This window comes from Emys orbicularis, chromosome 2, assembly GCF_028017835.1.
Source record: "Emys orbicularis isolate rEmyOrb1 chromosome 2, rEmyOrb1.hap1, whole genome shotgun sequence".
Classification (NCBI taxonomy): domain Eukaryota; kingdom Metazoa; phylum Chordata; order Testudines; family Emydidae; genus Emys; species Emys orbicularis.
This window is the reverse complement of record NC_088684.1, coordinates 12,097,325-12,122,544: the sequence shown is the minus strand read 5'-3', so window position 1 is coordinate 12,122,544 and position 25,220 is coordinate 12,097,325. Positions and strand designations below refer to the sequence as shown.

Sequence of the window (25,220 nt, the reverse complement as noted above, 5' to 3'; positions counted from 1 at the left end):
CAACAGATTTGTGAAATTCAAAGTCTGTTTGCAAAGGATTTTCCAACCAAAAAAAGTCTGAACTTGCAATAATTATTATTTGCAATAAATAATTTAACTCAAGTTAACACAGATCCTATTCAAACAGTCTCTGATGCCATCTAATGGCCTACAGAAAAATGACGACGCAGCGCAAACTGGTTTAATAAATTTACGCCAACCAAATATTGCAGTTGCACTTTGGGGGTACTGGTATAATTGCAATTCAAACTAGTACACTTTCTGAAATCCTTCTGAGTGATGAAAATACCCAAAGTGTAGACACACTTTAACAAGGTCAAAGAGATGGATGCTCTTAACTGTAAATATAAACAGATATTCCCATGGAAACCAAGGCTGCAAGGAGAAGTAATCACTCAATAGTCTAAGGAGGCAGCTCATTTAATAGTCTTTTTTCCTCCTTTTTGTTTCCGTGTTTACATTTCAGTTGAACGTTAGTGCCATACTGATCAGCCTCCAGGCTTGTGGACAGATTTTTAAAGGTATTTGGAGTTAGGCATCTTTATACCCTTAAAAAATCTGTCCCTAAAGTCATTCAATAGCCAAAAAACAAGTAGAATACAAGCAGGGCAAATTACCTTGCCTCAATCCTGATCTGGTGGGACCGCCTAAAGGGTCCCTCCAAATTAGCTGAACACATGGCCAATCTGGTGAGACTGTAAGTGCTGCCAGATAGTGCTACATGCTATATGGACCCCTGTCCATGGCAACTGATCTTAATCCGCCCTCTCATTTCACACAGCTCAATATACAGAAATGAGGCGGTTATGATTCACAGCTGGATTGGATTATAACAAGCGGCTGGATTGGAACTAGCAGCCCCCATTGCCAGCCCCCTGAGCGACTGCCTCTCGCTGTTTTCTTTTCCTTTTTTTTTTAACTTCCGCCCCACTGAAAAAAAGGGGGCAAGACACAGAGTGGGCCTGCTTGCGCCCCACGACTCTGTGATTGTGCAAGAGGGTGGGACAGACTGCAGGGAGGCCTACTACCCTCCTGGTTTATGCAAGACATGACCAGAGTCACAACTCCAGCGCCCCCAGAATGCAAGACTTCTCAAAGAGAGGAAGAGAAGACGGGGCATTGAGTGGGTGCACACTGCACCTTCTGTAGGGAATTCCCTTCAGAGCTGCTCTTCCATAAATGTAGTTCTGCACAGCTCCCGGACAGAGGGCTGGGCCCTGAAGGCATAACTCAGCCCATTATGGTTAGCTACAGACCCAAACCCACTTGAACTTGTCACGGTATTTCAGTGATAACTGAGCAGCTTTTAGGTAAACGTATTTAACTAACAACTAACAGGGAACAACGTATAAGTAAACAGAGGACTGCTGCTGCTGAGATCTAGTATTCTCTGTAACTGGTTCCCCATCACTGTGAGAGAGGCAGCAGGAAGTATCCTGCGGGATGGCTGGCAACTTCTAACTTCCTCCTGAAACTTATGCCTTTAGAGCACACACAGTGCCCCAGTGATGGCCGTCCTCTTGGCCAACGCACCAGGGTTTGAACCAGGGACCTACAGAGCTAAACGCCTGAGCTTAAGCTAACGTTCTGTAGGTAAGGGCTGTAACAACTCACATGCCAATCCACAAAGGAGGTTGTGTAGCACCAACTCACCACTGGGTTACACCCCTGTGCCAACACAGTCACTTAAACTCTACGCACTTAATTCTCTGCTGCATTGCAACTTATGCAGTTATCTACATCTGTGCAAAGTAAGGGTGACACAGGACCAGAGCAGAACACTAAGACCTCATGTAATCTGGGAGCACTCACCATCTTGCAGGGATGGGACAGAATGCAGCTGCATCCCGACCAAAGTTAGTCTGGATGCTGCTGTTGCTAGGACAACGGCTGCATTTTTATGGTGACTGGGCATAGTGCTGACATTGCCTGTAGCCAGACTCAAGCAGAGCTCTTTTGTACAAAGTATTTAAATTACATGTAAAATTCCAAGGTGATTTTTATCTATCAAAGTTAAATGGTGATAAATTAGAGACCATCTTTATTAGATACATTACTTACAGGAATCTGAGGGTGTGGGGTAAACAGGGCTGTCTGGAAAGAAAACCCAAAAAAATGAAAAAGTTAGTAGAGACACATTCACAAAAGAGGCCCTTCAAAGTGATTTTCCTAGAAGGTTAATCATTTGTGAACTTCATTCTCTCTGTCAGTACAGATTCCCTCCCTCTCAGTTGGCAGGTCCTTTCATCTAATACAGTGTTCTTCAGAAAGAAAAGATCCAAAATATGCCAGAACTTTGTTGGGGTATTTGAAATATGAATCCCAACTTTTCACAGGAACTCTATAGTAATAATGAGCTCAACCAAAATCCCAGCTTCAAACAGCTTTGAAATCTGGATCTGCATTTTACACTTGATCCCATCTCTCGTCTCATTAAACTTTCCCCTTTGGACCAAATCTGGGGCTAGTATAAGCAAGGGCAACTTCCATTGAAACCGATAGGAGCTGTGCTTTGCTCACGCCATGGTTGAGCGTGGTCTATTGTCTTCCACCCTGGGATCACTAAGGATGGCTACACTTCTCCTCCTTACAGATTCCCCAAGAGATGTCAGCGTTCAGAAGAGCCTTCTTCATTCCTATGCATGTGGTGCTGCATTTGGGACCATTTCCCTCAGCTGTCGACCAGGCCCAGCCCTTTGTGACTGGATTATCGCCCTGCGATGTACATGTGCTACCCCGACGGTCACGTGGAAGCTGCCACTGATACAGAACGAGGAAGCCTGCTTGGAAGGTTTCACCATTGGGAGTGCATCACAGCAGGGTTCTGCAGCCTGCACTGCCTTTCTGTTCAAGGTTTGGTTACAGACTTATGAAGGTCTACATGGCTTGGGTCTTAGCTATCCGAGAGGTCTGTCTGTCCCTACGCCAGCAGGGCAGCTGCAATCAGCTCTTGCTAACAGCCACTAGATGCGAATCTCAGACATTTTCCCTGGAGGGCCTGTAACTCTGGTACTACCTCTACCATTGTTGGGGCAGGTGCATTGTTAACACTCAGGGCAGGATGATTGGTCAGGTTTTGCTGGAGCGGGTGATGAGGGTTATAGTTATATTCCATGGACTTTGGTTTCATGGCCTTTAGTTAACTTGTATTTCAGAGTATACTCATGTTCCCACATTTTAAAAGAGGTAAATGGAGGTTCCTTGGTGCTTTCCTATTGCCAGGCAGGGTCTGTGAGGTGGACATGGTCTAATTTGGTGGTTCGTTGGACCCAAATTTGAACCCAAACTAATTCCATTGTTCCACGATGGGCTCCTAGTGTATGCGAGTCTCCTGGGCCAGCCACACAAGATGGTGCCGTATCTGCTGGAGCCTCTCTCCCAAAGGTCCTGGAGGGTTGGAAGGGCCCTGGATTTGAATTCTCCCCGAGCCAGAAGCACTGCCCTAAATCCATGCTGGTGAGGCAGCGTAATCCAGTCTAGGATTCCCCCTGCTATTTCCATGGGCACGGCGTGTCGGCTAATGAGAGTCAGGTGGAATGCTCCCTGCAAGATCTGCTCCGTTTCCCACAGGATCCATTCTGAAAATAAACTGGTTTCTTTGGGAAGTCACCAGGAAATCCTGGACTGGAACATCTTGCTGGGTCTAAACGGATCCTTTAGGATCCATGCAATAAACTTGTAGCATGTAAACACATTTACTCCCTTTCTCCACCCTTGTGTGGGCACAAACACACACACTTGCCCCAGCCCCTACACCTACTGTACATACCACTGAAAGGAAGAGATGCAGAAACCCTGTCAAACTGATGCTACTGTATGAGGGAGTATGCATGCAGAGAGAGGCAATGACAGGATACACACATACCAATCTCTTAAGAACTATTGGACCAATTGCATCCACGAGATAGCTCCATGGAAGCTAATGGAGTTATACCAGGGCTAAATAAATAGTTCCTGGTGTTTCTGCAAAGAAATGGGTAACTTGCGAGGCCCTGAGCTTGGGAGGTCTGTGTGGAAGATGAAACTGCCACCTATTCCTCTGTACATCAACTCCGTGTTAGCACACGGGATGCAGCATTACTTACTGTTCCGGGTAAACCGGGGGGACCAGCAGGACCCACGTCACCCTAAAGAAGCAAGGGAGAGGAGGGTTATTTAAGGAATAGGAAGACAGCAGAGTAAAACTCAGCACAACTACAATTCTACAACGTGTACAGCTGTGAGACATGGTTGAATGACAAGAGACCTACTCAAAGGAGGTCCTGGCAGCTTAGGGTGGATGTTATACATCCCATGGCTCTTTTGCTGACAGATGGATTTTGCCCCACTGTCCATGGCCAAAATTTCCCCTCTTATTGTTGTGCAGTTTGACATATGAAAGATGTCTGCTTGGCTGCCCCTTTTGTCCTACAGGTGCCTATCCACTGTGTTTTGCGGTCTGGTTGTAAGACTGGTAGCAGTACTAAGAATAATTCACACTTTAAGGGTAGGAGTGCACAAAAAAGTTCTGTCTGAACTGTATTTCAATGAAAAATTGGGGTTTCGACTAAATGCAAGTTTTTGTGGAAAACATCTCCGTTTTGTGGAAAATTTCCAATTTTTGTAGAAAATCTGAACTTTCTAAAAACCTTTTTGTACTGAGCCAAAACCCAAATGATTTCGATTCTGGAAAGCCACTGCAGTGCCACATAGAAATTTTAGTTTCTCACAAGGCTGAGCATAGGGACTGATCCAAAGCCCACTGAAATCTATGGAAAGACTCCCTATAAAGATGTGGCGCTGATCTGTACTAATTTGTTAATCTTTATAGTAGGAAGGCAGTATGCACAAAGAAAAGGATTTTAAAGCAATAAAAGGCCTATACACCTGTCTGTCCTACCTGGGTACAAGGAAATTTTTAATGCAGCACATAATTAACCTGTAGAACTCATTGCCACAAGATATTATTGAGGCCAAGAACTTGGTAGGATTCAAAAAGACTTGGACATTATGACGATGATAATTTTAGATAATGAGAACATACAGAGTTATAGTAGACAAGGCCTTACCATTTCCCTGACAGCTTAGGAAGGCCTCACTGCTTTAGACCCATCCTGCATGACCTTATCTGCTTGATCCCAGTTTGACAAAACAGCTGAGTAACTTTAGCTGAGGCCTGCACTGTACCAACTTCACAACTAACAACTCAGGTCTCATTCCATCACCTCCTGACCTAATTACCACATCTTATCTGGATCCATTGTTCTTACCTTCCTACTAGTTTCTCAGCAGCCTGCTATTAACTATAACCACCTAGCCACAGTACACATTCCAAAAGTCGTATAGCTAACATACTATATTCAAAAATTAACATAGATCATTCCGATTTATCTTGCTCGTTATCCGTAATGAGCTTAAAATAAGTACATCAGGACCAAAACCCACATGCACCAGTGCCCAAGACCCCCCAGTGGCAGGGAACTGATTAAGTAAGATACCCAGATGATCCTGGCAAACGACCTGCACCCACATGCTGCACAGAAAGGTGAAAAACTCCCAAGGTCACTGCCAATCTGACCTAAGGGAAAATGCATTCCTGACCCCACGTATGGCAACCAGTTAGACCCTGAGCATGTAAGTAAAAACCAGCCAGGCATACACCTGAAAGAAAGAATGCACCAGCCCACTCCATCCAGTGTCTCATTTCTAGCTGCAGCCACCTCTGATGCTTCAGAGGAAGGAGACCAAAAAAAACCCCAAATCCAAATACACTGGGAGGAAACAATCCCTTCCTGACTCCTGCAGGTGACTGGCTGAAGACCTGAAGCATGAGATTTAGGGACCATCAGACCTGAACCAGAAGGGACCCCTAGGGCTCCCACACCCTAACCCCACCATCACAAGCAACCCGATCATTGAATCCCACTTATACATGTGTCCTTCTCTCTCTTAAAACTAACTAAGCTGTCCCCCCACCCCACCCCCACACACACACCCCTCCTATTGGGAGGCTGTTCCAGAACCTCACTCCTCTGACAGTTAGAAACTTGCATCTAATTTCCAGCCTGAATTTGCTCATGGCCAGATTCAGGGCCGTCCTTAGGATTTATGGGGCTCTACATAGTATTGTTAAACTGGTGCCCCTGTGCCTGACAGCAGCACGGGCTTGCAGCCTGCAGGGGGAGGGATGAGGCTGCAAAGGGTACCGAGCCGCTCGGGCTGCCTCATGGAGGCGGAGAGTCACAGTTCCCCGCAGAGATCCCGGTACCCTCTCCCTCACGCAGAATGCGCAGCACCGGCGCATTCGGCTCTGTGAATACGACCCCTGCCTAAGGAGACTGCACTGTACGCTGGGTGTGCGGGAGCCACCTGCTCTTACCTGCTGTCATGGGCAGTGGGTGAAGCTGCCGCTTGGGGAGGCTAGCTCCCCGGTCCACCTCTTCTGCCTGTGGCCCCACCCATACGCCGCCCGAGGCCCTGCCCCCACTCCACCCAGGCCACGCCCCCTCCCCACTGTCTCCATCCTCTCTTCCCTCCCCCTCCCTGCTCAACCCTTCCAGCCAAATCCCTGAACCCAAATGAAGCAAATGACATTTGAAAAATCCACTCTTCTGTAATTTTTTTCTAAAGAAAATGGAGCATGTTTTCCGCTGCATGCCAAATGGTGAAACTGGACATGCAGAAGGTACCTAATTAAAAGCACTAAACGTGGGAATAAAAAATGTCAGTCACAGGTTTTTTGATATACCCTGAAGTTTGTCAGAGATTTATCTGCAAAAACTTTGTAGTAAGGGCAAGTCAGCTGTCCTGCTGAATACAACATTAAATATTATGGAATACATGATGCAGCTCTTCTCTGGTTTATTTTTTCTTAATCAGTATTTCTAAGCTGATCTTATATTTTAAATGTATTCTTAAGCCATCATAAAGTAATAATTCCAGATCACTACATATTTAACTCACAGAAACAAAGACATTATTTTAAATTAATCAGTCACCGAGGTTTAGTGTAGTCATAACAATGTTCATTGCTTTTAGAAAAAGGGAACACTAATTTACTGTGTGTGATCTCCGTAACAATAGACATTCACCAACTTAAAATTTTTTTTCCAAAGATTTTAGGCATAACAAAGGATTTTATATCTTACTAAGATACTGATTTTGCTGAAGGGTTTTCTTAAAACTAGTTAATCAAATAGTCAGAAGTAAAGAAAGGGAAACTAATTTGTCCAGCTATCTGGAAGGAAAGGGGATTTGTCCCTTTAAGGGCTCTCTTCAACAGGGGGGTGAAGGGAGAAAGAGATGGACAGGAAGACTTTGGAAGCAAATTTTCTGTACTATAGTAATTAAAATTAAAATGTGTATCTTAGATAAGGATGGTCTTTTGAAGGATTTATTAAAAAAACTATATGTCTGAAGATCCAAGCATTTAAGGCTAAAGATGAATACTCGGATTGTGCATCTAAAAATCTATGCAAGGATTTTTTAGAGATGTGATTTTATAATCTTCACCAACACACTAATGAAATATTTTTAAAGCAAATTTTAAACTAAGGTCCTGTAGACTAACATGTTCTGAGTATATATTACAGTCATGCACCACTGTTTTTGTCAGTAAATTCAGAAACTGATAGTATATACTTGGGGGTTAGCAAATGCCTGTTAAATGGCATCATTACCCCTTGAATAGCTCTTTAACAGTTTCAATGTTGTGCTAATAGGTCTGGCAGGCTAGAGGCTTTTTCACTTGTAAGTTATAGATCCCCTCTGGAGGAAGACTCACCAGGCTGCAGCAGCCAGGTGTGGGAGTCTGCAGGAAGAGTCAGAACAGGGATAGGAAGAAAGGGAAGGGTGGACTAGGGTGACCAGACAGTAAGTGTGAAAAATCGGGATGGGGTGGGGGGTAATAGGAGCCTATATAAGAAAAAAACCCAAATATCAGGACAGTCCCTATAAAATCGGGACATCTGGTCACCCTAGGGTGGACACTAAGACCCAGGGGTCCCCCAACTTTTCTGGTGCCCTACGCAGCCATGTATGCTGCGTATGCCTAAGGACGGCCCTGGCCAGATTATACCGAGGGCTGGCTCTAGCTTTTTTGCTGCCCCAAGCAAAAAAAAAAAAAAAAAAAAAAAAAGAGGGGCCGGACTGCCGAAGCAAAACAAAAACAAAAAACGGCAGCCGCAGGGAGCGCGTGGAGGGCGGTCAAGGTGGCTCGCAGGGGGATGAAGGGCGGTGTCCACCCGCTCCCTCCTCCCGAGAGCAGCCAGGGGCTGCAGCCCGCTCGCAGCCGGGCGAGAGGGGCTCCCCCCTCCGGGCTTGGGGTGCCTCTCCCGGCCAGGCAGGTGGAGCCCCCAGGGCCTGCAGGAGGTGCTGGCTCAGCCGTTCCTTTAAAGGCAGCTCAGCCAGGCCGGGCTCAGAGCGGCGTGGGAGGCGGAGGCCGGTGCAAGCGGTGGGGAGTGGCGCGTCCCGGGGAGCCCGGCGGCACGGTGAGCGGCGGGGATCGCTAGTTCCTGCCTCCCCGGGCCGGGGTCCATGCCCCTGCAGGCCGGGGCTGGGACTGGCGGAGCGTGGGGAGCCGGCCGGGGGCTCCGGAGCTGCGGACCGGGCTGCCAAAGAAAAAAGAACCACGGCAGGGCGGCCGGAATGTGCCGCTCCAAGATTGGCCGGAATGCCGCCCCTTACAATGTGCCGCCCCAGGCACGTGCTTTCTCGTCTGGTGCCTGGAGCCGGCCCTGATTATACCTATTTGTTCTTGTGCCAACACTGTCCTTTAGCTTAAACAGTTCGTCTCCCTCCCTGGTGTTTACCCCCTTTTGTATTTATAGAGAGCAATCAGATCCCCTCTCAGCCTTCATTTTCCTAGGTTAAACAAGCCCAGCTCTTTTAATCTGCTTTTATAAGATAAGCCTTGTCTACTGTAACTCTGGATGTTCTCGTTAGCTAAAATTACCATTGTCATAACGTCAGAGTCTTTTTGAATCCTACTAAGTTCTTGAGCTCAATAATACCTTGTGGCAATGAGTTCCACAGTTTGCATGCTGCATTTAAAAAAAAATCCTTGTATCAGTTTTCAACTTGTCGCCTTCCAGTTTCCTCAAATATCTGCCTTTTCTTTGAATTACCAGAGTACAAATAGGAGTGCCCCACTGCACGTCTGTGTCCCACACACGACTTTGTTTCATCCACTCCTTTTTTCTGGTTTCTCAACTGAATAGCCCTAAACACATAGTGTAGTTGTAGTCATGTCGGTCCCAGGATAGTAGAGAGACAAGGTGGGAGAGGTAATATCTTTTATTGGACCAACTTCTGTTGGCGAGAGAGACAAGCTTTTGAGCCGCACAGAGCTCTTCTTCTGGTCTGGGAAAGGTACTCCCAGCGTCGCAGCAAAAATGCAAGGTGGAACAGATTGTTGAGCATAAGTAGTTAGAACATATTGTAGGAGCCTATTCACGGTAGAGTAGCCCGCTAACACCTCTGCAGTCATAGGACAAAGAGCGGGGGTTAGTGGATTACAGATTGTTTTAATAAACCATAAATCCAGTGTCTCTGGTCAGTCCATGATTTTTAGGCCTGGGAGTTTAAGTTCATTACTCTGCTAGACACTAGAAATCATGGACTGACCAGAGACACTGGATTTATGGTTTATTACAATAATCTGTAACCCAGACACCCTCCTCTTTTTGCCCTACGACTGCAGAGGTGTTAATGGGCCACTCTACCTTGAATGGTCCCTTACAATATGTGCTAAGTACTTATGCTAAACAATCTGTTCCACCTTGTATTTAGTGGTGACACTCTGAGTAGGAAGTCACCTAGAGGAAGAGCTCTCTCTGGCTTGAAAGCTCGTTTCTCTCATCAACAGAATTTGGTCCAATAACAGATATTACCTCACCCACCTTGTCTCTCTAACAGCCCTAATTGTGTCATTCTCTCCTCATAAGAAGTCTGTCCGAGCTACTAGCCATTTCCATTGTTCCATTGACTCTGTAGCTCACCCTGTTTCTGCTGAACCACAGTTCTACCCTCCATCCTTTGTTCTCCTTCTTCCTTTCTTGTTTAGGTGTCTGCTACCTTCTGTGACTCACCTTTTCACCGCTTTCGCCTTTGAGTCCGGTGAGTCCAGCTCTTCCTTTTTCACCCTAGGAATAAACAAAACACTCTGATTTTACCTGAATCAACCATAGCTACTGCACCATTACCATGCCGCTATAATATCTTTGTTTGATCTTACCTGTCTCCCCAGATGCAGCGCTAGCAGTTAAATCAAAGGGTAACATCTTGAGTAATTCACAAAAGTAACACTATTTTCCAAAGCTGACAGTTTACACTTTAGTTTACGGAAAAGAAAACAAGAACCCTAACCTAACTTGCAAGTAAAAGTGATGTTGCTTGAAACACCTGCAGAAAATAATCATTTGTTATTTTTCTTTTGGGAACAGGAGAGCAGTAGGGTGACCAACAACACAGAGTGACCCTACCAGAGGGGTGTAAATTCTAGGGTGCACTAGCGCGTTACACATTAACTGGCCCGTGTGGACCCTGCTGGCGCACACTAAACATTCCCTAGTGCACACTAATGTAGTCTGGCGTAGTTAACTGTTTGAAACAGGGCTACATTAATATATAAAATACACATAGCAATGCATACATGTATGGAATCCAACAGCCAATGAAACCAATGGAAAGATTCCCATTGATTTCATTGGAGATTGGCTCAGGCCCTATATGCATACACATAACCATCTATAAAGACTATGGGCTGGATTTTTAAAGCAACAGTGATTTAGGAGCACAAATCCCATTGATTTTCAGTGGGACGTGTTCCTACATCACGTAGGTGCTTTTGAAAATTCTACCGCATTTCCTCTTCATAGGGCATTGCTCCTACTACCTCTCAAGCATTATGAAATCAGCCATGACCGTCTGTGTTAATCTAACTCCTGCATAGACATTGACCTGTTGGCCCCTAGCTTGAGACAAGGAGAGCTCACTGGGCATTCTGTGTTAATGGGGGGTGCTGGTTTGCTTTCTGGGGGCTGCTCAGCTCTTCACCACAAAGATCACACCAGGTGGGAAGAACTTCCAATGGCCCCAGTCAAACTAAGCAACATCTCAAAGTCACTCACCTGATCTCCCTTTTCTCCCCTCTTCCCAGGTAACCCCTGGGGACCAGGAAGGCCTGCTTCACCCTGAAAGAGAGAAAGGGTAGTCTATGAAACCTGAGGAACATGTACAGCCTGCCCAGCAAACTCGGCTGCCTGGATTTTTGTTGAATTTTTGGGAATAATAAAATAAAATGAATAATAAATAATCAGTTAATCAGGGAGGAAACTGTGCTAGAAACATGTTAGACCCCCTCGTACTGGGAAGCAGGATTTGGGCTGGGGCACCAGGTGCATGGAATTGTCTGTGTCCGACCCCTCCTTTCCCTGGGTTTAGCTCCGCCATAGAGCCCTTCCCTCTGTCCCTTTCTCGACCACAGAGTCAGAGGAGGCAGAGATGTAAGAGACCCGTTAGGCCGCCTGGTCCCTCTTGCCCACCCCAGTCAGTGCCAGATTGTCCCCTAAAGTCAGTTCCCAGCCATGGCTCAGTATAGAATTCAATGACCTGCACTAAATTTCTCCAGTGGGAGACTGTTCCACAGTCTCGTCAAGCACAATCTAACTCCCATTAGAGTAATGGGGAAAAAATCATAGAATCATAGGTCTTGAAGGGACCTCCAGAGGTCATCTAGTCCAGTCCCCTGCACTCATGGCAGGACTAAGTATTACCTAGGCCAGCGGTTCTCAACTGGGGGTCGGTGGCCCCCTGGGGGTCCGCGAGACCTTTCAAGGGGTCCTGCAGCTGAAGCCCCGATCCCTGCTGCTCCCCCCAGTGGGGCTGATGCTGGGAGGCACGGGGCAGAAGCCCCATTCCCCAGCGCTCCCTGCGGGGCTGAAGCTGGGCTGAATCCCCGAGCCCTGGTGCTCTCTGTGGGGCAGAAGCCCTGAGCCCACAGGCAGAGTTAGGGACATGGAGGGAATTATCCTGCCCCCAAACTGCCGCGCAAGAGCACGGCAGTCCCGGGGGCAGCTCCACACCTCCCCCCACCATCTCCTCTCCCCACCCCCTGGCCAGGTTGGAGGCGGGAAGCCTGAGCCAGTATAGTGGCACAAACAACTCCCTGGCAGAAGAATTTCCTATCTAGGTTGTACTGAGCAGGCTCAGTAGGTAACTGTATTGGTGGGGAAATGTGCTGGCTGCTGTTTTTGCTGTTACACCGGACTGTGTGGGGCAGCTGCCGCTCTGGCTGGTGCCATGGAGCAGGCGGCCACAGTGTTCCCTCCTCTCCTGCTGGTGCCCCTGGTTGAAGCTGCTCCTCAGCTCCCCGCCCCCTTTGCTCCCACAGAGGCAGCCGGTAAGAGCCGCACAGGTGGGGAGACCCGGCTCCGTGGCTGGCAGACCCCTCTGGGAACAGGGGGACCGCAGGGGAGTCCTCCCAGCACACAGCCCCTAATATCCCTCTCCCTACAACCGGAGCTACCCCTTCCCTACACCCGGAGCTACCCCTGCCTGCACACAGCCCCAGGTACCTCCTCCCTGCACACAGCCCCAGATACTTCCCTCCCTGCATGATGAGCTACCCCTGCCAGCACACAGCTACCCCTCTCCCTGCACCCTGAGCTACCGCTGCCAGCACACAGCCCCTAGTACCCCTCTCCCTGCACCCTGAGCTACCCCCTCCCTACACCCGGAGCTACCCCTGCCTGCACACAGCCCCAGGTACCTCCTCCCTGCACACAGCCCCAGATACTTCCCTCCCTGCATGATGAGCTACCCCTGCCAGCACACAGCTACCCCTCTCCCTGCACCCTGAGCTACCGCTGCCAGCACACAGCCCCTAGTACCCCTCTCCCTGCACCCTGAGCTACCCCCTCCCTACACCCGGAGCTACCCCTGCCTGCACACAGCCCCAGGTACCTCCTCCCTGCACACAGCCCCAGATACTTCCCTCCCTGCATGATGAGCTACCCCTGCCAGCACACAGCTACCCCTCTCCCTGCACCCTGAGCTACCCCTCTCAGCACACAGCCTCTAATACCCCTCTCCCTACACCCTGAGTGACGCCCTTCCTGCATCCTGAGCTACCCCCTGCCACACAGCCCCACCTACCCCCTTCCTATACCCTGTGCTACCCCGTCTGCACACAGCCCCTAGATACCCCCTCCCTGCTCCCTAAGATCTTTTTTAAAATTTTTAGAGCTGAGCCCCCCACCTTTGAGTTATAATTTTTGTTTGAAACCTCCCCCGCCCCCTCCTCCCAGACAGGCTAGGTGGCCTGCTGAGGTGAGTCGGGAGTGGAGGTGGCGCTGCCTTCCTGGACCCCGCCTTGCGGAGGTGGCTCAAACCCCACTGGTCCCTGCCCCCCCAAAATAGAAGTCAAACTATGCCTATGCCCAAGGCTAGCGTGACCAGGTGTCTGGTTTTCGACCAGAACACCCAGTCGAAAAGGGACGCCGGCGGCTCTGGTCAGCACTGCCATCTGGACCGGTAAAAGTCTGGTTGGCGGTGCTGCAAAGCTAAGGCAGGCTAGTCCCTACCTGTCCTGGCTCCGTGCTGTGCCCTGGAAGCGGCCAGCAGGTCCAGCTCCTAGGCGGGGGGCCACTCAGCTGCTAGCAGGGGCAGCCAGAAGCCACAGGATACCGGGAGCTCAATAACTTTGCTGCCTCTATGTTCCACAAGAGACCTGTCATGTGGGGCACTTTTCCTGGCAAGTACCACTCACAGCTGTAGCATTTGGAGAGACGGTGACAACTCTCCCCCTTGCATTGTATGGTTATAAGGAGACCCCCTTCTCTCAGAAGTCCCACCAACATGCTGGACTGATGCTGTGTGCCCAGGAGACCAGGTGCATCTGCCTAGGCCTCTTTGCTTTCCTTCTCTTCATTCACCACGCATGAGACCAGATTGTCAGGGGTGCCCAGGCAGTTCGGCTTTATCCTCATTTAATCAGAGCTTCCCCCACGTTCTACCTGACCATAAACCTGATCATTCCAAACACTGCTAATTCAGCCTTCAGTCAGAGTCAATCCAATGTCATTGTATCTAGTTATTGATTGAAGGATTTAGTCCCATGTCTGGTTCCTATGAACTGCTTTGGCAGGTGGCCTTATTGCTAAGACAATTTTGCCTGCTCACCTTCTCACCGGCTAGACCAGGTGAGCCGTGATCTCCTCTCTCACCCTGGAAAGAGAGAAGCACAGCTTTAGTATTACAGGGAACCAATATCCCTTAACACTGCCTTATAATCATGATGTTACACCCCATATCACCATACAGCAAAACAGATGTCTCACAGGAGTTCCTTCCTCCCTCTCCAACCCACATCTAGAAATGGGTCCCCCTACGTGGCCCACAGGGAGCAGCAGGATCCAATACGCCAGAGCAAACCTCCTAAAAGGTCAGTGTCAGATCCTGAGTCCTAGTTGGGTCCATGTCTACGTATGATGGCACCTTGTGACAGAATCCACTGTGCACAAAGGGACACGGACCTACTTCTCCTTTCCCTTACACCAGTGTTACACAAATGTAAGGCCATCAACGTCAGCAGGGCTACCCCTGCTTACACGGATATAAATGAAATCAGAATCGTGCTTTGGCAGATTCGATTCATGCTTACAGAGAGCTCAGTAAACTGGAATTCCTTACCTTGGGACCAGCTTTCCCAGGAAAACCTTCCTGTCCCCTTTCTCCTTGTTCTCCCTGTAAGGAACACAAATGGAGGTTAACAGAACAACTCTCCAGGGGTGCAGTAAATATGCGACAACAGTCTGAGCGGGGAGCCAGGTGGTTCAGATCACCAGTAACTCCGTGTGTGGGTGTGCGGACGCATGCTTTGTTTGTTTCCTGAGATGCCTTGTCCACTCTTGAAAAATTTGTATACAAAACCCCAAAGCTCATTGGATTCCATTCTGGAATAACATGGAGCCAAATTCCTTCCATGAACAACCTCGAGCCATTGTACAAGAGTAGTTCATCGTCAAAAATTCACTCCTTACCAGACATGCCAAACCCATGGGAAAAAAGCAGAAATTGGGCTTGTTTTTGGCTTAACTGGCTTGTGAGTTGCTTGTTGGCTAGTCTTTGGCTTGTAGGTTGTTGCTTGTTTGGCTTGTAGCTTCTTTTTTTTATCAGCTCCCAGCAAGCAGGGACAAAGGGGGGCAATCAGGGGCAAGGAGTGGGGAGAGAGTCGGGGTGCACAGCAGCCCACCGCAGTCCCAGACTGCAGGCCGGGGGGATCTGGTCACATAGAGTGTTGGGGTTCTTAGGGATTGGCTTGTTTTGGCCTTGTTTTGAAATGGGATTAGCTTGATTTTTGGCTGATTGTGAAAGTCGGGGTGCTTATTTACCGTGTGAAAGTTGGCAGCTGTGCTCCTTACTTCCAGTCTGAATTTCTCTAGCTTCAACTTCCAGCCATTGGACTGTGTTATAGCCTTTTTCTGCTAGCCTGAAGAGCGTGTTATTAAATATTTGTTCCCCATGAAGGTACTTATAGACTGTGACTAAGGGAACGTCTTCACTACCCGCCGGATCGGCGGGTAGCAAGCGGTCTATTGGGGATCGACTTATCGCGTCTAGTGAAGACGCGATAAAATCGATCCCTGATCGCTCAGCCGTCGACTCCGGAAATCCACCGCGGCAAGAGGTGGCAGCGGAGTCGACGGCGGCGCAGCTGCGGTCGACTTGCCGCCGTCCTCACAGCCAGGTAAGTCGACCTAAAATACGCAACTTCAGCTACGCTATTCACGTAGCTGAAGTTGCGTATCTTAGGTCGACCCCCCCGCTGTAGTGTAGACCTAGCCTAAGTCATCCCTTAACCTTCTCTGTGTTAAGCTAAATAGATGGAGCTCCTTGAGTCTATCACTGTAAGGCAGGTTTTCTAGTCCTTTAACACAGGCTGGCAGCTGCAGCAGAAGAGGTGTAGGAACTGCCACCCGCAGTTCAAATTTTCTCCTGGCTTCACCATTCATAATGCTGCCACCTAATTCCAGTGGAGAAGCACAGCTGCTTAGAACCATAACAGAGCCCTTTTCCTTAATGCTCCAGTAAGTATTGATGGTGGCTCAAGTGAGAACACTTCTCCCATTAAGGCAGGACACACACCTCTTCTCCGCCTGGATAGCCATGTAGGGAAGGATGCTGGTTTTTAAATCTATCATTGTGAGCAGTATTTATTGCGTTTTGTTCCTGTTGCACTTAATTCCTGTGAGAGGGTACCACAGCCAGGACAGGGTTCAGAGGTCCCTGCCTGTCACGTGATCCAGCAGGAGATTTAAAGGAAGGATGTGTTCTCTTTCCAGTGGCTGGGACAGGCAAGGGAAAAATCTGTGGGGACTTCAGCCCACGTTTGTTGGGTGTTACTCGTGGGCTTTGGGTGGTTGAATAATTGTGCCCTGAGAAGAGAGTCTGAACTCACCTTGGGCATGGCACTGGTACTGAGATACAATCCCCGCATGGCATCTGTCAAGGCTGTAACTGTACCTAGCAGTTTGGCAGCCACTTCTTTACCAGCAAACAGTAGAAGGAGGCATTTGGATTAAGGAGAGGGGATGAGAAAGTCACTCCCTCTCCTGCTGTTCGTGGGACTGTGGCACTCTGTGCTTCAAAGCACCACTCTGGAACCCCCATATTCACCACTGCCATATAATTATGATATGTTTTGTACAAAGTATGGCTTGTGAGGTATCATTTTAAAAGGCTTGATCTGTTGAACATTAATATCCTGTTGGATTGTATGTGCTCTCATTGTATGGGACGTTATGCCTTTTTCATAGAATCGTAGAAGATTAGGGTTGGAAGAGAGCTCAGGAGATCATCTAGTCCAACCCCCTGCTCAAAGCAGGACCAATCCCGGGCCTTAAAAACCTCTAAGGATGGAGATTCCATCACCTCCCTAGATAACCCATTCCAGTGCTTCACCACCCTCCTGGTGAAATAGATTTTTTTCCTAATATCCAACCTAGACCTCCCCCACTGCAACTCGAGACCATTGCTCCTTGTTCTGTCATCTGCCACCTCTGAGAACAGCCAGGCTCCAGCCTCTTTGGAACCCCCCTTCAGGTAGATGAAGGCTGCTATCAAATCCCCCCTCACTCTTCTCTTCTGCAGACTAAATAAGACCAGTTCCCTCAGCCTTTCCTCATAAATCATGTGTCCCAGCCCCCTAATCATTTTCGTTACCCTCCGCTGGACTCTCTCCAATTTGTCCACATCCTTTCTGTAGTGGGGGGCCCAAAAATGGATGCAATACTCCAGATGTGGCCTCACCAGTGCTGAATAGAGGGGAATAATCACTTCCCTTAATCTGCTGGCAATGCTCTTACTAATGAAGCCCAATATGTAGTTAGCTTTCTTGGCAACAAGGGCACACTGCTGACTCATATCCAGCTTCTCATTCACTGTAATCCCCAGGTCCTTTTCTGCAGAACTGCCACTTAGCCAGTCGGTCCCCAGCCTGTAACAGTGCATGGGATTCTTCCATCCTAAGTGCAGGACTCAGCACTTGTCCTTGTTGAATCTCATCAGATTTCTTTTGGCCCAATCCTCCAATTTGTCTAGGTCCCTCTGGACCCTTTCCCTACCCTCCAGCGTATCTACCTCTCCCCCAATTTAGTGTCATCTGTGAATTTATGAGGGTGCAATCCATCCAATCATCCAGATCATTAATGAAGATGTTGAACAAAACTGGCCCCAGGACCGACCCCTGGGGCACTCTGCTTGATACCGGCTGTCAACTAGACATCGAGCCGTTGATCACTACACACTGAGCCCGACGATCTATCTAGCTTTTTATCCACCTTATAGTCCATTCATCCAATCCATACTTCTTTAACTTGCTGGTAAGAATACTGTGGGAGACCGTATCAAAAGCTTTGCTAAAGTCAAGGTATATCACGTCCACCGCTTTCCCCATAACCACACAGCCAGTTCTCTCCTCATAGAAGGCAATCAGGTTGGTCAGGCATGACTTGCCCTTGGTGGATTAATGTTGCCTGTTCCTGATTACCTTCCTCTCCTCCAAGTGCTTCAAAATGGATTCCTTGAGGACCTGCTCCATGATTTTTCCAGGAACTGAGGTGAGGCTGACCGGTCTGTAGTTCCCCAGATTCTCATTCTTCCTTTTTTTAAAGATGGGCACTACATTAGCCTTTTTCCAATCATCTGGGACCTCCCCTGGTCGCCACAAGTTTTGAAAGATAATGGCCAACAGCTCTGCAGTCACATCAGCCCTCAGCACCCTCAGGTGCAGTGCATCCGGCCCCATGGACTTGTGTATGTCCAGCTTTTCTAAGTAGTCCTTAACCTGTTCTTTCACCACTGAGGGCTGCTTACCTCCTCCGCATACCGTGCTGCCCAGTGCAGCAGTCTGGGAGCTGCCCTTGTCTGTGAAGACCGAGGCACAAAAATCATTGAGTACTTCAGCTTTTTCCTCATCATCTGTCACTAGGTTGCCTTCCCCATTCAGTAAGGGTCCCACATTTTCCCTGACCTTCTTCTTGTTGCTAGCATACCTGTAGAAACCCTTCTTGTTACCCTTCACATCCCTTGCTAGCTGCAACTCCAACTGGCCTCCTGATTACACCCCTGCATGCTTGAGCAATATGTTTATACTCCTCCCTAGTCATCTGTTCAAGTTTCCACTTCTTGTAAGCTTCCTTTTTGTGTTTAAACTCACCGAAGATTTCTCTGTTAAGCCAAGCTGGTCGCCTGCCACATTTGCTATGTGTGTGTTACTGAAATATGTTGTGAGATTGGGAACACCCAAAATCAGCCTTTCGGGTGCAACAATGGAGGAGCCAGACATGCTGATGCCCTGTTAAAGGAGTCCACACTCACAATGACTATCCTAGGAGCTGTATACAATGAAGACGTCTCAGAGATAGCATGTAGACAATGGAGACTGCTTGACTCACGTCATAGCCAAGGATCTTTCCAGCAAGCTGGAAGAAACTAAACAAAAGGGAAGTGACATCATCACTTGGCCTCTCTCCCCCCAAAACTCAACACCTGGAAACAAGTCTGGAGAACAAAGACTGAACTGGGGAGGTGGTTCCAGGCTGGAGAGGACAATCCCAGCTTGTGTATGAAGGAACCATATCATCGGGGTGAGACACTGCTTGATTCAAATCCTGTCTAGTTTATAGAACTCAGATTGCGATTTTACTTTTATTTCTTAGGTAACCAACTTTGATCTATATGCTTACTACTTATAATCACTTAAAATGTACCTTTCTGTAGTTAATAAATCTCTTTTATATTTTACCTTAAACAGTGTGTTTTGGTTGAAGTGCTTGGGAAATCTGTTCAGTGTATAAAAGCGGGTGCATATCCTCTCAACATAGAGGGAGGGGTGGACTGGGTAATAAACTTACACTGGTCAGGCTTCTGGCCAGGACAGGATGGTACAGCCCTGGGGTCCTAGACTGGGGAGCTGTGGGAATTGGCTGAAGCCTCTCTATTGTTAGTTCATGAGTGGCTAAGGAGAAGCATTCATGGAACTCAGCTGGGTGTGTCCCTGCCTGTGGATGGCTGTGTAAGTGCAATACTTAGAGAGGCTGACAGCTTGTCACAGCATCACAGTGTGAGATGGAGCCTAAATTGGTATGCCAGAGGGCTAGGCGGCACCCAGTTCCAGGTTGCACCCCGGGGAACCTGTCACAGGGGCTGAATACACCCTGTGCCAAATTCAACACAGTAGCTTCAGCTGATTTGCCCTGAAGCTGCACCTACTGGCTCACTGAAGTGGAATGGGTGAGAATTTAGCGTGGAGAAGTTTGGCACTCTGTCCACAGAGTAAGATCAGTAGGTGAATAGTGTTAAATTGGAACATCCTGTGCCACTTGCCTTTTGGCCCGGAAATCCAGGAAGACCATTTAATCCATCCTTGCCAGGCGATCCCTAAACAAGAGAAAATTATCAGCTGTGGGAGACCACTTACGTTCAGACCATTTTAAACCAGGACTCATTTAGCATCCAGCTGCTAGGAGATACAGGCACATATGACCTCAGTGTTCTCTCATTTATGCTGGTTTTAAGGACAGCAGAATCAGCCCCATTGTTTCTTTGCTGAGTTTTTTACATTTCTGTTCTATTTTCCATCTGGATCACAGGGAAACATCATGTAACACGCATGCTCCCAAGGCCAATGATGCATCTCCTATCCAATAAACCAGTCTTGGTAAATGGCCACTGGATGTCACTGTTGCTACAGAGAAAGAACAGCAAGCACCTTAGAGACTATAAATAAATTGGTTCTTAAATAAGTTTGGAGATGGTATCTTTACTCATCGGTTCCCAGTCTCTTCTGCCTCCAAGGATAAAATAGTCTGTCTCCTTCTTTAAGTGTCAGCAATTTATTAACCATACAATCTATCAAATAGATGTGAAAGCATCAATTAGCAGAATCATCATGAAAATGATTTGTCTAATGTATCAGAAAGGTAGGAAAGACTCTTGTCTTAACACAGCCACTGAAGAACCTTACAGATTGTGGGAGTGCCTATTAAAGCCAATTATATCCTAATTGATCTGCCTTGCCATTAAATACCCAACGGAAATTGCTTTGCTGTTCTAAGATGGAGATTTTGCTTCAGTTCACATGCCTGATTTGGGAAGCTTGTGGTTTTAAAGAACTGCATGTTGCAATAATTTGGGGGCAGTAATAAAAAAAAGTATTGCCCGAATGTATTCTCGTACTGAAATCCCAAAGTACGTGTATGACAGATTCTTGCTTCAGGATTTCTCTTGCTAAAAGTGTAAGTCTCTAGTGCATGAGAAGGAAGAGACCAACTGTAGCAGACTCATTAACCTTTTATGTGGACAAGGTACTAGAAAGAGGGTGTGAGTTAGACATGCAGAGTCAGAGAAGACGGAAATGAAAGCAGCAATTCAGAACTTACAGCTGGTCCTGGCAGTCCAGTTTTACCAGAAACACCAGTTTCTCCAGCCAATCCCTACAAACGAAACCACAGGAGGGAATTGTTAGCATTCAGGCCTTTGCAACGCAGTGACATTCTGCTACTACAGCTTACCGACTTCCGCTCAGATAGATCAGCACAATTTGCCCACTCACAAAGGCCTGTTTCTACCTTGGGAACTAGGAGTAGTTGTCAAATATGCCTGACGGAATTCTGCCCTCAAAAATAAAAAATTCTGCGCACAATATTTTAAAATAATGCAACATTCTGTATAATTTATTTGTCAAAATACAACTATTTGCTGACAAGTATTTTGAAATAAAATATCAAAATAATTGAAAATGGTGTGATTAAATTGTTACTGTGTTATTTTGACAAAATAAAATTATGCAGAATTTTGCAGAATTTTTTAAATTTTTTGATGCAGAATTAAATTTTTGGTGCAGAATTCACGCGAGAATACCAGGGTTCTGTGTGGTGCAATCTATGTGTGGGCAGCTTGGTGAGAGGTTCAGGGGTGGAGGGGGAGATCTGGATACACAGGGGCTTGTTGGGGGTTCTGGATGCAGGGGGAATGGGACTCTGCAGGGGAGTCCAGGTGAAGGTGGTTAGGGCTCAGCAGGGGGGTCTGGGTGTGGGCGATTCAGTGCTGGGGGGATACTGGGGGAGTGGGGCTTGGTAGGGTGGGGGTCAGGGTGAAGCTGGTTGGGGCTCAGTGGGGTGGGGGTTTGGGTGCGAGGGCTCCTGATGCAGGGCGTGAGGCTCAGGGAGGTGGGGGTTGGGGGTGGGGGCTCCTGATGCAGGGCGAGAGGCTTGGCAGGGTGGGGGGTTCTGGGTGCGAGGGGCTCCCACTGCGGGGGGCAGGGGGTTCCGCTGTGGCAGGGTTCCAGATGCAGAAGCGGGTGAAGCTTGGAGGGGGACTCGTGGGGAGGGGTGTCCAGATGCACAGGGGTTGGGTGGACAGGGGGAGCAGCTCCCTTTACGTGACCCCTCCCTCCCGTGGCTGAGGAGCGATGGTGCCAGGAGGTGGAGAAGGGGTCACTGTACAGGGAGCTGCTCCCCCATCTGCCCAACCCCTGTGCATCTGGACACCCCCCCCCCCCCGCACCCAACCCCTCTGCCAAGCCTCACTCCCTGCACCCAGACTCCCCCGCCAATCCGCCCCGCCCCTGGTGCAGAACTTCCTGCAGCTGGGGAAGGTTGATCTGGGGGTTGATCTGACCCAGCCCTGGCTGCTCCATGGAGGGGAGCAAGAGGGGGAACTGACTCCATTGTCCTCCTTCTCTTCCCTCCCCCACCACCACCCAGCTGGGACTGATGTCCCTGGGTGACCATGGCATCCCCAGTCACCTCCCCCGCTCCCCGCCCCGTGACTTACCTCTCTCCCGGCTGCTTTGGGTGCCCAAACGGATGTGCCCATGCTCCGGGGAGAGGTGAGTGAGCACTGATGCAGCTGCTCTTTGTTTCCCCACAGAACCCATTTTTCTGTAGGGAAGCAAAGAGACTTTGCAGGGGGACGTGTTTCCGTGCACACGCAGTGGCACAGAATTTCCCCAGGAATAAGTGTACAGGAGCCATCACATTAAGTTAACCAGTGCTTCCGAATGAGGAAGTACGAGCATGGATATGTCCGAGCCAAAGGCCTGATCTGACTCCCATTGAAGTCAAGGGCAAAGCTCCCACTGAAGTCTACGGAAGCAAGCCTGAGCCTTAGTTACTTCAAAATGCCATTTCTGTCCCTTTACAAACAAACAAAGAAAAACATAAGCATGTTTCCTTACTGGAGCACCAGGTGAGCCAGCAACACCAGGAGGCCCGATTGGACCCTGCAAGGAAAGAAAGAAAAATGTTTTATCAAACCCAATGACATCCCCTCTAGAGTGTGAAAGGAGCAATCTTCCGCTGGGCACAGGGTGTCCTGCTCCCTCAAGCTGATTCTAATCACATGCAACGCTGACCCTTATTTGATTAGCCTCCATAAAAAGAGGACAGATGCCAAAAGTGAGCTCCCTGGGAGCCTGTACTCACGAGCAGAACAGAATTACCGGCTTTGCACAGGCAGCCTCTTAAGCCCCTAACTACTCTCCCTGCAAGATGAACTCCAGACCTGTCCCTGATGCAAGAAATGAGCGAGGCTCAGGCAATCAATGCTAACTCGCAACGCAGAGCCTGTCCAGTGAAACATTCTAGCCACAGTAAGACTCATTTAATCCCGTTTAAGGTTGTTTCAAAGAGAAGCTAAGGAGCAAACGGTTTACCTCCAACACCAGATTAGTGAAATAAACAATGAATGAGACAGGATTGGTTGGATTTTTTTTTTAAAAATGTGGTTCTACCCATATGCCGTCAAATGGCTAGACCTGATACAGTAGGTCCAATATTTTAAAATAAAAGCTCCACACCTGCAGTTTTGCCCATTGGCCCTGTCATTTGAGTAGTAAATAGTCAACACAAAAACGGTGTAGAAAGTGGTCTCAGTGTGTTAAACAAGTTGGAGATGGAAATGCTCAAGCTTTTCATCGGTGCCCACACTAGATTGCCTGCAGTATAGCAGCAAGTGCTTTGGCCAGTCTGGTTTTAACTGACTTCTCTTGGGAAAGTATTTCCTACATTATAGCCCTCACTGTAGCAATGAGATTTGCTCACAGGCTCATAGACTTTAAAGCCTGAAGGCATGTATTCTGGCCACTTGCACACTGCAGGCCACTGAACCTCACCCACCTACTCCTGTAATACACCCCTAACCTCTGGCTGAGTTACTGAAGTCCTCAAATCTTGATGTAAAGACTTTCAGTTACAGAGACTCCACCATTTACTCTAGTTCAAACCAACAAGTGACCCGTGCCCTACACTGCAGAGGAAGGCAAAAAAAAACCCCCAGGGTCTCTGCCAATCGGACCTGGGGGAAAACTTCTTCCTGACCACAAATGTGGTGATCAGTTAGACCCTGAGCATGTGGGCGAGACTCACCAGCCAGACATCTGGGAAAGAATTCTCTGTAGTAACTCAGAGCCCTCCCCAGCTAGTGTCCCATCACTGGCCATTGGAGATATTTCCTAATAGCAGTCGTGGAGGGCCATATGCCACTGTAAGCAACCTCATCAGACCATCACCCCATTAACTTATTACCACAGGGCATTCCCTCAGCTACCTGGTGTGCCACTCTATCTAGCCTGTTTCTGTCACCTCACAGTCAAACACACCCAGGTTGCTTTCCTTTCACCACGTGTATCTTATTCCTCTGCACTTTTACACGCAGAACATAACAGTGGCATCTTCCAGCCTGAACTTTCCCTGTACCCTCACACAGGGGCGGCTCCAGGCACCAGCGCTCCAAGCGCGTGCCTGGGGCGGCAAGACGCGGGGGGCGGCCTGCTGGTCGCCGTGAGGGCGGCAGTCAGGCAGCCTTCAGCGGCATGCCTGTGGGAGGTCCACCGGTCCCGTGGCTTCGGCGGCAATTCGGCGGTGGGCACGCCGAAGACGCGGGACTGGAGGACCACCCGCAGCCATGCCGCCGAATCCACGATACCAGCGGACCTCCCACAGGCGTGCTGCCGAAGGCTGCCTGACTGCCGTGCTTGGGGCGGCAAAATACATAGAGCCACCCCTGCCCTCACAGCTCATCTTCTGAGCTGTCCCTCTAAGCTTCCCCTTGCTTCCTGTTCCTTCTACTTATATCCTCCCAATTACATCATTAGCCCAGTAATGACCACCCAGGTGCTCACAATCTGCCAACAGAAAGTATTTCTTTGATCACAGCTGAGCCTGCAGCAGCATCAGTGAACAGAGCATTGTTGTTAGCACCCTGTCAGGTATCAAGCACCTCTTGAAACAAGTTAAGGTTTTTTGCCTTCACTGCTCCCCTCGGAAGGCTGTCCCAGAACATCACACCTCTGATGGTTAGAAACCTTTGTCTAATTTCAAGCCTAAACTTGTTGGTCACCAGATTATATGCATTTGTTCTTGTGCCAATGCTGGCTCTTAACTTAAATACGCTTGAGCTGGTAAGAACGCTGGCCAACACTGTCAAACTCGGATGCCTAAAGTTAGACATCAACGTCCATAATTAGGCACCTAAAGAAGTAGCCTGATTTTCAGAGGTGGGGAGACCCCTGCTCAGGAGGGAAAGGGATGTGGGTCTCTGCTCAGAGAGAGAGGTGGTGGCTAGAGGGATAAGATCTGATGGGGCATTCCATGAGCAAACCAAGGGGGGGGTCAAAGGTGTATGTACCCCAAAATTGCAGTACTGGGTCCCTTCAGCACCCACTGAAGGCCTAGGAT

General features: G+C 48.5%; 1 protein-coding gene across 1 annotated transcript in view; it reads right to left on the bottom strand.

Moving 5' to 3' along the window:
• COL22A1 (collagen type XXII alpha 1 chain) overlaps positions 1 to 25,220 on the bottom strand; it is a 271,823-nt gene that overhangs the window by 57,913 nt on the left and 188,690 nt on the right. The window contains exons 24-32 of the mRNA XM_065397620.1: positions 22,721 to 22,765; positions 20,922 to 20,975; positions 19,867 to 19,920; positions 14,671 to 14,724; positions 14,161 to 14,205; positions 11,109 to 11,171; positions 10,068 to 10,121; positions 4,086 to 4,127; positions 2,062 to 2,094 (exon numbers count right to left, since the gene is read on the bottom strand). Of these exons, the coding sequence (XP_065253692.1) occupies positions 2,062 to 2,094; positions 4,086 to 4,127; positions 10,068 to 10,121; positions 11,109 to 11,171; positions 14,161 to 14,205; positions 14,671 to 14,724; positions 19,867 to 19,920; positions 20,922 to 20,975; positions 22,721 to 22,765 (444 nt within the window). The remainder of the gene's footprint in view (positions 1 to 2,061; positions 2,095 to 4,085; positions 4,128 to 10,067; positions 10,122 to 11,108; positions 11,172 to 14,160; positions 14,206 to 14,670; positions 14,725 to 19,866; positions 19,921 to 20,921; positions 20,976 to 22,720; positions 22,766 to 25,220) is intronic.